This window comes from Meles meles, chromosome 4 (assembly GCF_922984935.1).
Source record: "Meles meles chromosome 4, mMelMel3.1 paternal haplotype, whole genome shotgun sequence".
NCBI lineage: Eukaryota > Metazoa > Chordata > Mammalia > Carnivora > Mustelidae > Meles > Meles meles.
This window is the reverse complement of record NC_060069.1, coordinates 3,045,156-3,060,440: the sequence shown is the minus strand read 5'-3', so window position 1 is coordinate 3,060,440 and position 15,285 is coordinate 3,045,156. Positions and strand designations below refer to the sequence as shown.

The window sequence follows — 15,285 nt, the reverse complement described above, 5'->3', positions numbered from 1 at the left end:
AAACTGAACTACGGGTCAATGATGTGATGGCGTATGATCTCCCTGATATGAGGACGTGGAGATGCAACATGGGGGGCTGGGGGGTAGGAGAAGAATAAATGAAACAAGATGGGATTGGGAGGGAGACAAACCATAAGTGACTCTTAATCTCACAAAATAAACAGGGTTGCTGGGGGGAGGGGAGCGGGGTTATGGACATTGGGGAGGGTATGTGCTATGGTGAGTGCTGTGAAGTGTGTAAACCTGGCGATTCACAGACCTGTACCCCTGGGGATAAAAATACATTATATGTTTATTAAAAAATAAGAAATAAATAAAAAATTAAAAAAAAAACCTGAACTACTAATAGCCTACTGCTGATGGAAAGCCTTACCAATGACATAAACCATCGATTAACATAATTTGTCCATAATGTGTATTATACACTATATTCCTACAATAAAGTAAGCTAGAGGAAAGAAAATCATAGGAAGAGAAAATACATTTACAGTACTGTACTATACCCCAAAAAATTAGTGTATAAGTGGACTCGTGTTATTCAAATTCATATTGTTCAAGGGTCAACCATACACATACACAAACACACACACCCCTTACTGGTTTTTCCTCTGTAAAATACTAACATACTCTTCACTGAACTAACATCAACTACAACATCAAAAGCTACAAGCATCTCCTCCACTGTGAACTCTTCCCTAATGCCTTAAGTTTGTTTACATGTCTGTCTTTTGTGCTTCCATAATATTTCCATTATAATAATTCTATCATAACAATCACTGACTTGTATATCTTCTCTGGAATATAAACTCCTTGATAATAATAACACAACTATATTCACTATATTCACATTACCAGAACCTAACACAAACCCTGGCATACAGAAAGTTCTGAGTAAATACATATTAAACCATTAACAGAACCTTCTTTCGTTTATTTAGAGGATACTCAATTTAAGAAAGAGTATTGCTAAAGAACAAAAGCATATTGTTGCTACCTGTCAATGAAGGATTCTGGCAGGGCTATTTTATTTTGATGGCAGAAATGCTCTCATCACAATCTTCAGGGGACCAATGACCTACCAGCAAATCAAGGCTGAGCCACAGTTATGCTTCTTTTTTTTTTTTTTTTAAGATTTTATTTATTTATTTGACAGAGAGAGATCACAAGTAGGCAGAGAGGCAGGCAGAGAGAGAGAGGAGGAAGCAGGCTCCTCGCTGAGTACGGAGCCCGATGTTGGACTCGATTCCAGGACCCTGAGATCATGACCTGAGCTGAAGGCAGAGGCTTAACCACTGAGCTACCCAGGCGCCCCACAGTTGTGCTTCTCACTTGCAAGGAAGCTATTAAAAAAACCTTTACTATTTGGGGGCGCCTGGGTGGCTCAGTGGGTTAAAGCCTCTGCCTTCGGCTCAGGTCATGATCTCAGGGTCCTGGGATCGAGCCCTGCATGGGGCTCTCTGCTCTGCAGGGAGCCTGCTTCCTCCTCTCTCTCCGCCTGCCTCTCTGCCCACTTGTGATCTCTGTCAAATAAATAAATAAAATCTTTAAACAAACAAACAAACAAACAAAAAAACAAACACCTTTACTATTTGCAAACACTTAGCTGTATAAATCAGGATTATCTCCAAAACAAAGAAATAAATAGATACTGAGACTACAACTGTTAATAGTCCCAGCTTTTGAAATTCTGTATTTAGTAAAATAGTTTCATGGTTCTGTTTAATGGCTTTTATTTTATTTTAGCCTTAAAACGTATTTATACTGATAAAATGACATTGCTATTTTATATATTGAATCTATGTTTAAGTTTTGATTTATAAAATAGAGTTATGGTGCTAAAAGTGGGGGATTTTAAAAAAATGTTAGTTTTATAGCTGGACAGACTTAACTTTAAAATTTATTCCTATCACTTAATAGTTGGTTTTTAGGCAAACTACTTAATCTCTCGGAGCCTCTGTTTCTCCCTCGTCAAATCCAGACACTACTGGCAACTACTATGGCACATTATCAGGAGAGTAAAGAAATATACTTCAAACACTTAGTATGGTTCCTGGCATATAAGCATTTAGTATCTGACCTATCAATATCACTAATATCTTATCACCTGCCATGATTAGAAAATGAAGGCCTGGAAAGAAGATAAGGGTCTGCAGACATTTCTATCTATCTATCCACACATACACACACATAATTTGAAAAAGCAGCATGAGGAATCTGAATTCTAGATCCTATAACAACTATGGACTTAGTTGTCAAAGTATCTCAAACAAAAACATATGGCAGAATATATGAAACATAAATACTAACTGCAAAGAGTAACTCAGGGACATGAAAAAACAGGGCCTATTTCATGACCTTTGTCATCATCACCATCAAACACACTGTTAAGCATGCCTAAATAGGCATTTCCTATTAAAATGTATGGCATGTTTTAATATACATACAATGAAGAATCCGTAATTGGGGGGGTACTCAATTAATGTTCTAAGTTTGTTGACCCTTCATTTCTTGACTTATCATTTAAAAATGTATTAACTAGGTTTAGTTACTAAAACCTCTATGATATAATGTGAGAAACAGCATATGATACAATTTATCAAATGCCATGTGGCAAACTGAACAGAAGATTAAAAAAAAATCTGATACCTGCTTGGAAAGCACTTTCATGTGCCCAACACTTCCCCGACAGTATGCTTCCAGGATAACACCAAATTGTACTGAGACAGCAGGAATATGCACTTCTGACCTACAAATAAATTAATACTATTAAGACAGGCTGCTTATAAAATAAAACACTTCAGATCACCAAATAAAAATACTGACTTCATATTCTATTATGAAATAAACCTCTGATGCCAATCAAAAAAAGAACACATTATCTTATTCACAATTATTAGTAGGATGGTCAACTTCCCAAGTCTTTAAACACCACAGTTCATGTGATTTTGTAGTTAATTTTTTATTCAAAAAAATTCAAAAATTTCACATCTTACCTTGCTTATTACTTTTTGTAGTTGAAATGGTAATATTGCCAATTAAATGACAATAAAGTGAAGATTCATATCACACAACTGACTAGTCACTCAATTAGCTTCTATACAATTTTTTCTCACTTAAAGAATGCTGTACATATTTGAAAAAGGAAGGAACACCATGTTTTGTTATTCCTTGGGGGCTTAAAATTAGGAAGACTGAACTGCAGGAGAAGATGACAAGTTTAAAATAAGAAAGGAAAACCTCTGTGAATAATAAGGAAGTCAAGACTCAGAAATATAACCCCCCAAATTAACATCAAAATAATATAGAGCTTATTTTCCTTAAGAACTCTGGCAAAAACGGAGTTAAGTCATATTTTTCTGATAATCATTAGTTTTAATATTCTGAAGTCCAGATGAAAATGACTGAAAAATGTCTGAGTACAGTCAGAAATGAGGAGCCAACAATTTTCCCAGGACAGAAGAACTTCAGTTATCCTCCTTGATTTTACTCCTACGTAAACTTGGTGAAATAAGACTCATGTATTTCTGAAAATGACCTAATAAAGAAGCCTAAAATAATGTTGCTGTTCTTACAGGAAAACTTTAAAACCTCTACCTATTAGTTGCAATGATAATATTACTACCCAAAGCCTTTTGGAAGGAATTTTAAGTCCGGTTTTAGCCCAAATTTTAGCCCAAATTGTAGGTACATAATAAGTACATTTGACAAGAAAATAGCAACACATTAATTATTTGTTTGTTAAAAATCAAGGAGACTTGGTGGGATACTCATCTGAATTAGTTTGCCAAATCCTGAAAATTAAGAGTTGGGTATCAAGAAATAGGAGAAGACACCAAGACAAGTGCTAATATTACAGATGGCTCGGAAACAACAAAACCAACTGATGAATACACTAAATGTCCTGTATTATGCTGATTTATATTTACAAAAGGTCAAGGTGGACTCGAATTGAAAAATACAGAAGACTTACCTAAGGTGCCAAAAGAGAAACTGCCCTATCCTCCGATTAGCCAGTGCTCTTTCTAATAGGAATCTAGAGAGGGCACAATCAAGAAAAGGCTCATATTTTAAAACTTGCACCAGTTGTAAAAGATATTGAGAGAGCTCTTCATCACTAAAAGAAACAAAGAACAGAATAAGTTACTCAACAACCAGTGGCAGAAAAAGATTCCTTCCAATCAAACTATGAAATACTAACTTGTTGAAACACAACGGTTCATGGGGGTAAGGCCTGTTGCATGCTTACATTCACTATTCCACTGTTAAAATGACACAAGAAAAGCTCAGGATTTCCTGTGGGCAGGACAGGGAGTGAAAAGGAAAGAGCAAAGAACAGATATCTGGGGCATTTTAATTATCTAGGTTGATATGATTAATGACTGTATTTACAATCAGCCCAGAGTTAAAAAAAAAAAAAATCAGGTACTGTAATACTGTTTCTGATCATGCTGGAAAAGTGACATACTCAGTCAACCAGTTTTTTAAAGTAAAAATTCCATCAGTAATTTAGCAATTTATTTTTCTTTCCTATCATTAGGATTAAGTAATTCCTTTTCACAGATAGTGAATGTTAAAATATTAACTTAATAGTTTAAAGGATAAGGAAATGAGTGTATGTATAAGTGGGAACTGATTCACTGAATTAATACAACATAATGTTGTAATTAAATGAGCTGAATTAGTATTAGTAGTTCTCTAGTTTGTGTCACATATAAACACACTCTAATCAGAGGCAATTCCAGTGGTCAGATAAGATATGAATTCCAAGTCCTCTCTTTGCTAACTGTAGTCTTGGGCAATAAATGGTTAAGAAAGTAATCTAATGCAGATCTGGGACTGAAATGTAGGGCACTATATTTAAAAACAAACAAACAAACAAAAAAACCTCATAAGCATAAAATTTATCAAAGGAAAACTCATCAGAATTACCAAATGGAACATGGAGATCACAGCAATCTCCTCCTGGGGATCAACACATTTAAGAAAAACGGCTCGGCCCAAAGCGGGCCAAGTAGCCGCTTCCCCTCAGGTCTCCGAGGTAAACTCAGGGAAACTAAGAAGCAACTGGGAGCCTCATTTTTTAAAACGACTCAACAATCTTAAGTTTGCTGTAAAATCTTTGCCCTTTATAAAACCTGCAAGTGGTATAAAAGACAGAAAGGAAGTACTGAAACGTAAGGAGGCTTCTTCTTTCCTCACACTTTGAACTTTAGTCCCCTACAATAGCATCTATGAAGAGTTTATGTAATTTCTTTTGGGTATCACATGACTTTTAAAAAGAAGAAAAAGGATGGCGCTATCCATAATTTTCTGAGAACTTCTCTTTTTCAAACAACCACACAGTATAATCTTCATTTTTGAGACTGGCAATGAATAAACCTGAAAATGCCCAGTGTCTGAGGCTGTTTCACTAACAACATTTCTTCAAATAAAGATCTTAGATTTTCACACATGTACTGGCCAAAGGTAACTGCATAAGCATGTTCGCTGCAGCACTGTTTATAACAGGGAAGTCTGGAGCAAACAGAAATGGTCCTCAATAAGGAAATGGAGTAAATAAGATATATCCCTACAACAGAATACTTCACAGTAGTGAAAGAAACAAACTATTATCTATATGCAATGGGAGAGAATGACCTCAAAAACCTACAGTGGGTTTTTAAAAAGCAAGATTTAAAATAAAACATACAGTAAGACATATTGGTGTAATTTTTAAATGTATAATGTTGGGGCGCCTGGGTGGCTCAGTGGGTTAAAACCTCTGCCTTCAGCTCAGGTCATGATCCCAGGGTGGGTCCTAGGATGGAGCCCCACATTGGGCTCTCTGCTCAGCAGCGAGCCTGCTTCCCCCTCTCTCTCTGCCTGCCTCTCTGCCTACTTGTGATCTCTGTCTGTCAAATAAATAAAATCTTTTTTAAAAAATAAAATTTTAAAAAATGCACAATGTTACTCTATATTTTTATAGTTATAAAAATGCAGTATAAACAGGAAAATGTGGTACAGAAGGATACATGCCAAATTCATGATAATGGCTGTTTTGGGGAAGTAAAAGTAATTAGCACTAGGTAGAGTAACTACGAGGATTTCACTTTTAACTATAAAATAAAAACTTTATAAAAATAAACTTTTAACTATAAAATACTTAAAAGTATTTTTTAAAAAATGACAAAATACTAACATTTCTTAATTCTGAGTGGTGGACAGGAAAGAGTTAACATTAACAGCAGGCTTGAACTTTATCCTTTAAAAAAAAGCCTGTTGGGGCGCCTGGGTGACTCAGTGGGTTAAAGCCTCTGCCTTCAGCTCAGGTCGCGTGATCCCAGTTCTGGGATCGGGCTCTCTGCTCAGCGGGGGGCCTGCTTCCTCCTCTCTCTCTGCCTACTTGTGATCTCTGTCTGTCATATAAATAAATAAAATCTTAAAATAAATAAATAAATAAATAAATAGCCTGTTAACACTCTGGCCCTTTTGGCTGGCATCTGGAAACACAGATTTCAGAAGGCTTCCCACCACCTAACAGGTAAGAGTGGCTTTGTGTGCATAAATTGTTCTTACAAATTGTATGGTTTATCCTCAATACTCATTTTTCTGGGAGTCTAGAATTTTGCTTTTGTGTTAGGAAAAGGGGCTTCTGTGACTAGCCCCCAATAAAAGTTCTGACTGCCACATCTCTAAGAAGCTTCCCCAGTAGATAATTATTTCAGACATGTTGTCACAACTCGTTGCTGGGGGAATTAAGTATATTCACTGTGATTCCACTAGTAAAGAACTCTTAGAAACTCCTACATGGTTTCCTCTAGACTTTCCCCCTTGAATCGTTTTCTTTTGCCAATTCTACATTGCCTCCTTTCGCTATAATAAATCACAGCCAAAAGTATGAATATATGTGGAATCTTGTGAATTGTAATGAACTGTAGAAACCAAGGGTGATCTTGGGTACCTCCTAACCCAGTGTGTTTTTGCTTTTTGTTTTATAATAGAGTAAACATGAAAGAAGAGGGAGAGATGGAGATCGAAAGGGAGAGAGAAAAAACTTTAAAATCTGAATAATTCCTAGCTCTTTCCTTTCTTATGACACATTCAAGCAGACAGCACCTTCTCCATCGACCCCCCAAGTTATTATACATCCTTTCCCCCAAGAAAGCCACCTGCAGAATACCTCATCTGTCGCAGGCAGCCCACAGCATATTCTCGCACGTACTGATCTGGATAGTTGAAATCTAGAAGCTCTAATGCCTCCCGGGGGGGCAGTTTAGGCCAAATCTGAAGTAGTGCCTGAAGCTGTTGAAAAATTAAGACTGGTTCAGAAATTATAGGGGAGAAAAATAATCTACTTTTCCTTGACACACAGGAGCAGAGATGGGTCAAAAGAAAGGAAAAGCATACTTGCAATTACTGAGGCCTCAAAACTCCCCTCTTGTTAACGTAGATTAGTAAAGACTGTCTTTGTTGAAATATTCTATAAATAAGCAATGAAGTACTTACCTGGGAACAGAATGATACACTGAATATAATCATTAACTATTAAATCATTTTTCAAAGGAAAAAAGAGAGAAAAGTGATCAAGAAATACTTAAAGGTAAAATTCAAAGTACAAATATAAGTACACACTCAAGCTAATGACAGGCAATTTACATATGAAAAGTTCATTAAAAACTCAACATAAAATTATTTTGAGGGAGCTTATTTCCAGTTCTTAATATTTTTAAGAATACCTATCACTGGGGCGCCTGGGTGGCTCAGTGGGTTAAAGCCTCTGCCTTCAACTCAGGTCATGATCCCAGCTCCTCTCTCTCTCTCTCTGCCTGCATTGCATTGGGCTCTGTGCTCAGCAAGGAGCTTGCTCCCCTCCCCCCCCCTCCCCCCCCCCCCCCCCCGCACCCTTCGCCTGCCTCTCTGCCTGCTTGTGATCTCTGTCTGTCAAATAAATAAATAAATAAAATCTTAAAAAAAAAAAAAAGGAATACCTATCACTTAACAGATTTTTTTTTATTGACCATAACAAGTTTACACCCTTTAAATCACAGTAAGTGACTAAAAAGAATAGTTTATTTTCTATAAACATGGTAAAAACAGCCAGTCTCCTATTTACAGATGCCACTAGAAATGATCTAGAATAAAAAGGAATCCCTCCACAGGAATGAGTTGGGACTGTAGTGGAGGGTGGATCTGGGCAGAAATATCTACATCTTTGGAAACCCTACTTCCAGAGAGCCCAATCTAGAAAGAACTCTTATCTGTCTCCCATCAGAGCAATGTGAGACTCATCCTCCTCCTCAAGGTTAATTATATTTATAGCATGTACTTTTTATTAGGGATGATTAAATGAGGAGAGGAGTGATTATGGAAGAGAGAAAAAAATTTTTGATAACTATGATTTGTGGCCCTCCAAAGTCCAAATCTATCTGACAAAATCATATTCTGTATTATCGCACAGTATCTATGTGATATTTGGTATCGCATAAGTAGCATGTAAGTAGCACCTGGAATCCGAAGAAGACACACAAAATGTATGCAGGAATAAAGTTACAAAAACATGGAAAAGAGATGGCAGTAATTGGAGGACCTCTCTCAACAGACTGCCAATCTCACAGTCATACTGCAAAAAGTGGCCTAAGAATATCTGCTGTTTAGCTACCTTGTCGTTTGTCATTTAAGCTTTTATGTGAGACTTGGGCTTTGAGAACTAAATAAAAATCATTCATATTTTATTATTTTTATTCTAAGAATTATTCAGCCTCTCTCATTAATTAGGTCAGGTGCCAAAATAGGTCAATAATACTTGAATGAATATCCAGAAGCTATTTATTTTCTCATATCAAGCAAATTTAATCTCACTAAAGATACTTTTAAAAACTGATTTTTCTATTGATTTTATATTTGCAGAAAAAATAACCTTTGAATATAACCTTTGAATAACTTTTAACAATTTGATTATATTGCTATTATTACTGTATGTTTTCTTAAATTGCTAACATAGTTATGAAATTTGATATTATAATTTACATAATTATATAAGTTATTCAAATACAGTAAAATATTAGTTTCTTAACTTTTTCTTAAATTTTTGTTTAATTATTCTTAAACTTGTATAAATAAAGGGAATAAGCTTTACACTTGCTCTTTTTATGTATATAGCACATATATACATATTGTACATAAAAAGACATATACTTACCCATGGATCAAAATATCATGGGGATAGGGCTATTAGGGGAAAAAAATGTCTAAACAGGCTCCTAACAGAGGCAACTGGGTGGCCCCGTTGGTTAAGCATCTGCCTGTGGCTCAGGTCATGATTCCAGGGTTCCGCAAGCCAACCCCATATCATATATGGCTCCCTGCTCAACGGAGAGTCTGCTTCTCCCTCTCCTTTGCCTCTCCCTACCCCTCCCTGCCACAAAAGTACTTAAGTACTTTTTCTCTCTCAAATAAATAAACAAAATCGTAAAAGGGGGGGGGATAAACAATGAAAAAAGTGTAACAATGAAAAAAAAATGAACAAATATGGGTTTAAAGGTAAGAAACACCTACCTCATACCACTTTTCATCACTGATGGGATTCCCTCCCCACTTTGCCCAAGGTCCTAATGGACCAGAAATCCCCATTATGGATAAGGGAAATAGGGGGACCATATCCAAGGTCTGAAACAATAGTTTAAAGGTTAAACTATGCTGTGAGTTAAAAACAGCTCTACTATTGGAAGAAAGTTGCCTTTGGTAAGTTTATTTACAATTATTAAAGAATTAATTATATAGATGTAAAACTAAATAAAATATCAAAACTTACTACTTTAGTTCGTGGAAAGCTAAGGAAGCGAATAGGGAAGAGAAATCTGATTCAATGATATAAATAATGAAAACAGTGCTAATTAACTACCTGCCTTCTGCAAAGCCTATTGAAACCACTTCTACATTATTATTTTCCTGTGGATTAATGGAGGGCTACTCTTTTTTTTTCCCCTTGGGGTGGGGATGGTGGAGAAAGGTTTCTATAGAATTTTCATCCATGGCTTATCCTTCTAGGATCAGAATACAAACTTTACACCAGACTTCTGGCTCTCCACTTCTTAAGGTAGTCAATTCACTAAAAATACAGTTTATATTCATTCTTTTGTATCCATACACTTTTTATTCCAACAATTTTTTTTTTCTCTAGACTACTAAAAATAAGAAATTAGGATTGGCTAATCGTAAATGGAGGATATTAGTTATATCTGAAAACAACGCTTTAGGTAGTTACCTCTTGGAAATGAGATGACTGTGCTAAATTCCAAAATGTAAAAATTTCTATCCCCATGCTCATATAAAGAAATAGTAGCGGTGCCTGGGTGGCTCAACAGGTTAAGCACTGGCTCTTGATTTTAACTCAGGTCATGATTGTAGGGTCCTAGGATCCAGCCCAGCATCAGGATTTGCCCTTAGTATTCTCTCTCCCCACTTCCTCGTCCCTCCCCTACTCGCATGCGCGCTCTCTCTCTAAAATAAATAAATAAATCTTTTTTTTTTTTAAAGGAAAGAGATTATTAACCAAAAACTGGCTTTTTTTTTTTTAAGATTTGAGAGAGAGCGAGCACAGACATGCTAGTGGGGGGAGGGGCAGAGGGAGAGGTTCCTCAAGCCCACTCCTCACTTGGCATGGGGGCTGAAACCCGGTGGATTTCACAGCCCAGAGATCATGACTCTCTCGCCAAGAGTCAGTGGCGAACAAAGTGAACCACCCCGGCGCCCTTCGTTCTGTTTTCCGACAGATGACACAAGAAACCTCTCTCTCAGTATCTTTTAAGAGTACAGCAAGAAATTCCTTCTAATTCTATACAAAATAATAATATGATGCATTTCTTGGATAAGCAGTTAGGACTGGACACTATCCATTAGAAGCAAGCAAACATGCCAACTAAAAAAATGCTGATATTCCACCATTAAGAGGGTTCACAGAAAACTAACCTTGAATTTAAATAAGTAAGTGGTTAGAAGATAACTGTGTGAAAACAACTAAATCTATACAGAAATAGTTTCTTTTCAGAGTAAGTAAAGTTCATATGGTCTAACTATAAATAGTTTAAATAAGGCACATTATAATTATGTAACATTATTCAAAAAATAGTTAAGTACTAGAAATAAACTCAAAAACAAGTCCTTTCTAAACTTACAGAAGCAAAATAATTAAAAAAATTTTAAATGTGCATGATTAAAAGCATTTCTGGAAAATTTTACAAAGTCATTATAGATTTTTTTATACCTGAAACTAATATAACACTACATGTTAATCATACTGGAATTAAATTTTTTTTTTAATTTTAAAAAAGTCATTATAGACTTGCTAAGACCAGAAAACTTTTAAAAAGATCAGCTAAATTCAGCCAAGTAAAGTGAACAGATTAGGTTAATATACCAAATTCATTCTGATTAAAAAACCATTTTACAAAAAACCATTTCAAGGATCTTTCTGTAGAGGACTGATAGCCAACTGAATTCAATAAATGCCAGTGCTTTTTGACAGGATTCCAAAAATTAAATCAAGGAACTAAAATTTGGCGGCTTTTTGGGAACAATCTTTTTTTTTCCCTTTCTTTATTCTACATAAAGCAAACATTAATCAATACTGCCCACCCAGGGGTGCCTGGGTGGCTCAGTCGGATAAGCCTCTGCCTTCGGCTCAGGTCATGGTCTCAGGGTCCTGGGATCGAGCCCCTTATCAGGCTCTCTGCTCAGCAGGGAGCCTGCTTCCCCCTCTTTGCCTGTCTCTGCCTACTTGTGATCTCTGTCAAATAAATAAATAAAATCTTAAAAAAAAATACTGCCCACCCAAAATGAATGTTAAAAACTGATCTAAAACGTTTATGCTCTGAAATATTAGCTTCTAGAAATAGAAGCAATTTTCAAACAATACATATTCATTTTAGAACAGTCAATGCAAAAATTAAAGTCATTTTAAGATTAAAACTTTGGAGCTCACTGATGAATCTGTTAGAAATAATTCAGAACCTAATACATGCAGGCAGTAATTATCGATGTTTACACCAAAAGCAATGTTTTAATTGTTCTTATTGGAAGATATAGGGAACGTATCTAGAATCTGGGAATTTAAAATCTCGAACTTTCTAGTCTGTCATTTAGAGTATATGTAAGAGTTTAAAATCTGAAAACTTCTCTTATTATAGAAAGTTATCCAACCTATGGAAATATCCCTATATAAGAAAGGGCAATTTACATGAGATGAACAAAGTAATATATGTCCCCAAAAAGAATTACAAAAATTATGTTCTGTTACCTGAGCAACATCCTCAAGTTTATTCCACTTGATTGACAGCAGTAATTTTGGCAGTGACTGTGGGAAATTCTCTCTGCAATCTTGCCGCAGAGTCCAAATAAGATCCATTTCATTCTCACACAATTGAGACAAAGGATCCCTGTCCAAGATTTCTTTTAGTACAGCAAGAAACTTTTTTCCACCTCGACTCTAAGAAAGTAAAATTACTCATTTATTACATAATTTAATTCTATGAACATCACTGGCAAACACAGCAAAATTATATATAAGGAATTTATAAACAATTTATAAACTTTAAAATAAGACACTAAAGATCTAATCCCTTAAAAAATTAATAAAGATGGATGCCCTTTTCATAGGTTGATAGCATATTAAATTTATAAGCTAAGGATGAAATAAAGTATTCTCAAAGAGTTCTAAAAAGGGGATTTCCCCTTCCTGTTTCTTTAAAAATCCATGCAGACACTAGGTGGCAGAATTGCAATTTGGATTAAAAAGTCCTTTATTATTTAAATTGATTTCTTTCTATCCTTCCATTTTAATTTTCAATTGCTATAAACAAATCAACAAAGACAAAACAAACATACTAGGTTTGTTGTTTTTGTTTTTTTTAAGAGTTTATTTACTTATTTGTCAGAGAGACAGCGAGAACAGAAGCAGGGAGAGTGGCAGCCAGAGGAAGAAGCAGACTCCCACTGAGCAAGGAGCATGATCCTGGAAGGACTCTGGGTTCATGACTGACTCAAAGACAGACGTTTAACCGACTGAGCCACCCAGACATCCCCGAACGTAAAAAGTTAAAAAAAAAAAAAAAAAAAAGTGTAAGTGTCTTGTTGGTTTAGAGGCATCAAAACCATTTAGATTAAGAACCGAATCCTTAGGGCACCTGGGTGGCTCAGTGAGTTAAAAGCCTCTGCGTTCGCCTCTGGTAGTGATCCCAGGGTGTAGTGATCCCAGGGTTCTAGGATCAAGCCCCGCATCAGTCTCTCGGCTCCATGGGGAGCCTGTTTCCCACCCCTCCCTCCCTCCCCCGCCTGCCTGTGAGCTCTGCCATATAAATAAATAAATAAAATCTTTGGGTGGGGGGGAGAACTGAATCCTGGCTAAAACTAAACATAAAACAAGTATCATTATCCCATTTTCTTCCCCAATCTGTACAAGAATATACTAAAATAATAAAGATGGCCTAATCTATTTTTTCTATCTAGACTCTGAATTGTAGTAATATTAAAAGAAAGAGACTGATTTCTTCATACTTTAAGTAGATCTATACTATTTAGGCCAAAATACATTAAAAACAAAACAGAGGCACCTGGGTGGCTCAGTCAGTTGAAGTCTGGACTCCTGGTTTTCAGCTCAGGTGATGACCTCAGGGTCAGAGATTAAGCCTTGGGCTGGGCTCCCTACTCTGTGGGAAGTCTGCTTGAGAGTCTCTTTCCTTCTCCCTCTCCCCACCCAACTGGTCATGTGCGCATGCTCTCTTTAAAATAAATAAAATCTTTGGGGCGCCTGGGTGGCTCAGTGGGTTAAAGCCTCTGCTTTCGGCTCAGGTCATGATCCCAGGATCCTGGGATCGAGTCCCACATCGGGCTCTCTGCTCCACAGGGAGCCTGCTTCCTCCCCTCTCTCTGCCTGCCTCTCTGCCTAGTTGTGATTTCTCTCTGTCAAATAAATAAAATATTTAAAAATAAATAAATAAATAAATAAAATCTTTAAAAAAAAAAAAGCAAAAACAAAAACAAAAACAAAACAAAACCTCTCCAGAATAACCTGGAAAGATTCTGTAAAAACGTATATTCTATTATTTATAATTTTGTACTTGATACTTCTAAATGGAATTTCATATAAGCATTAAAATAGTCATGCTAATTTTCTAAAGTAATGAGATTCAAAATAACACATATGTATGAAAGAATGGGGGTTATGACTATCTACATAGATGTCTATGTAGAAAATCTGAAAGAATCAACAAAAATATCATTGTAACCAATGCATATTTTTTTTTAAAGTATTTATTTATTTATTTGACAGAGAGAGATCACAAGTAGGCAGAGAGGCAGGCAGAGAGAGAGGAGGGGAAGCAGGCTCCCCACTGAGCAGAGAGCCCGACATGGGGCTCGATCCCAGGACCCTGGGATCACGACCCAAGCCGAAGGCAGAGGCTTTAACCCACTGAGCCACCCAGGCGCCCTGTAACCAATGCATAATTAAAGCAAGACTGTAGAACACAATTTAGTAAACAAAAGTAAACTGCTTTCCCATATATCAGCAATAAACAAGTGGTTTTTGGAATTAAAAATCTAATATCACTTACATTAGCACCCAAAAATATGAAAACTTAGAACTAACAAAATATGTACAAAATCCATATAATGAAAATTTTAGATCTCTGATGAAAGAAATTAAATAACTAAATAGATATTCCATGTTCATGAATAGGAAGATTGTATATATGTCCAAATTAGCTCTTCTAATGTAATCAAGAGATTCAATACAAACCCAATCAAAATTTTGTAGATACTGACAAACTGATTCTAAAGTTAAACGGAGTGGCAAAGACCCAGAAAAGCCAACACAATACTGAAGAAGATAAAGGTGAAGGAATGATACTACCCAACTTAGTAAAAATAAATGTGAAATACCAAACTATTAAACTCCCAGAAAATAACACAGGAGAAAACCTAGATGACCTACGGTTTGGCAATGACTTTTTATATGTAACACCAAATACATGACCCATCAATAAAAGAACTGATTAACTACTTCATGAAATTTAACATTAATCGCTCTGTGAAAGACACTGTCAAGAGAATGAAAAGACAAGCTACAGACTAGGGGAAAATATCTATAGTTAAGACTTATCTGATAAAGGACTGTTATCCAAAATAAAAAACTTTAAAAACTTAACTGTTAGAAAATAAACCATCAAACTAAAATACAAGTCAAAGATCTGAACAAACACCTCACCAGATAAGATACAGGCACAGCAAAGAAACATACGAAAAGATGCT

The 15,285-nt window shown here is 35.9% G+C and overlaps 1 protein-coding gene across 6 annotated transcripts in view; it reads right to left on the bottom strand.

Moving 5' to 3' along the window:
* PIK3CB (phosphatidylinositol-4,5-bisphosphate 3-kinase catalytic subunit beta) overlaps positions 1-15,285 on the bottom strand; it is a 187,984-nt gene that overhangs the window by 40,769 nt on the left and 131,930 nt on the right. For all 6 annotated transcript variants that reach the window (XM_046002039.1, XM_046002040.1, XM_046002037.1 and 3 more), the window contains 4 exons: positions 12,275-12,463; positions 7,160-7,281; positions 3,971-4,114; positions 2,647-2,746 (listed from right to left, as the gene is read on the bottom strand). In XM_046002039.1, the coding sequence (XP_045857995.1) occupies positions 2,647-2,746; positions 3,971-4,114; positions 7,160-7,281; positions 12,275-12,463 (555 nt within the window). The remainder of the gene's footprint in view (positions 1-2,646; positions 2,747-3,970; positions 4,115-7,159; positions 7,282-12,274; positions 12,464-15,285) is intronic.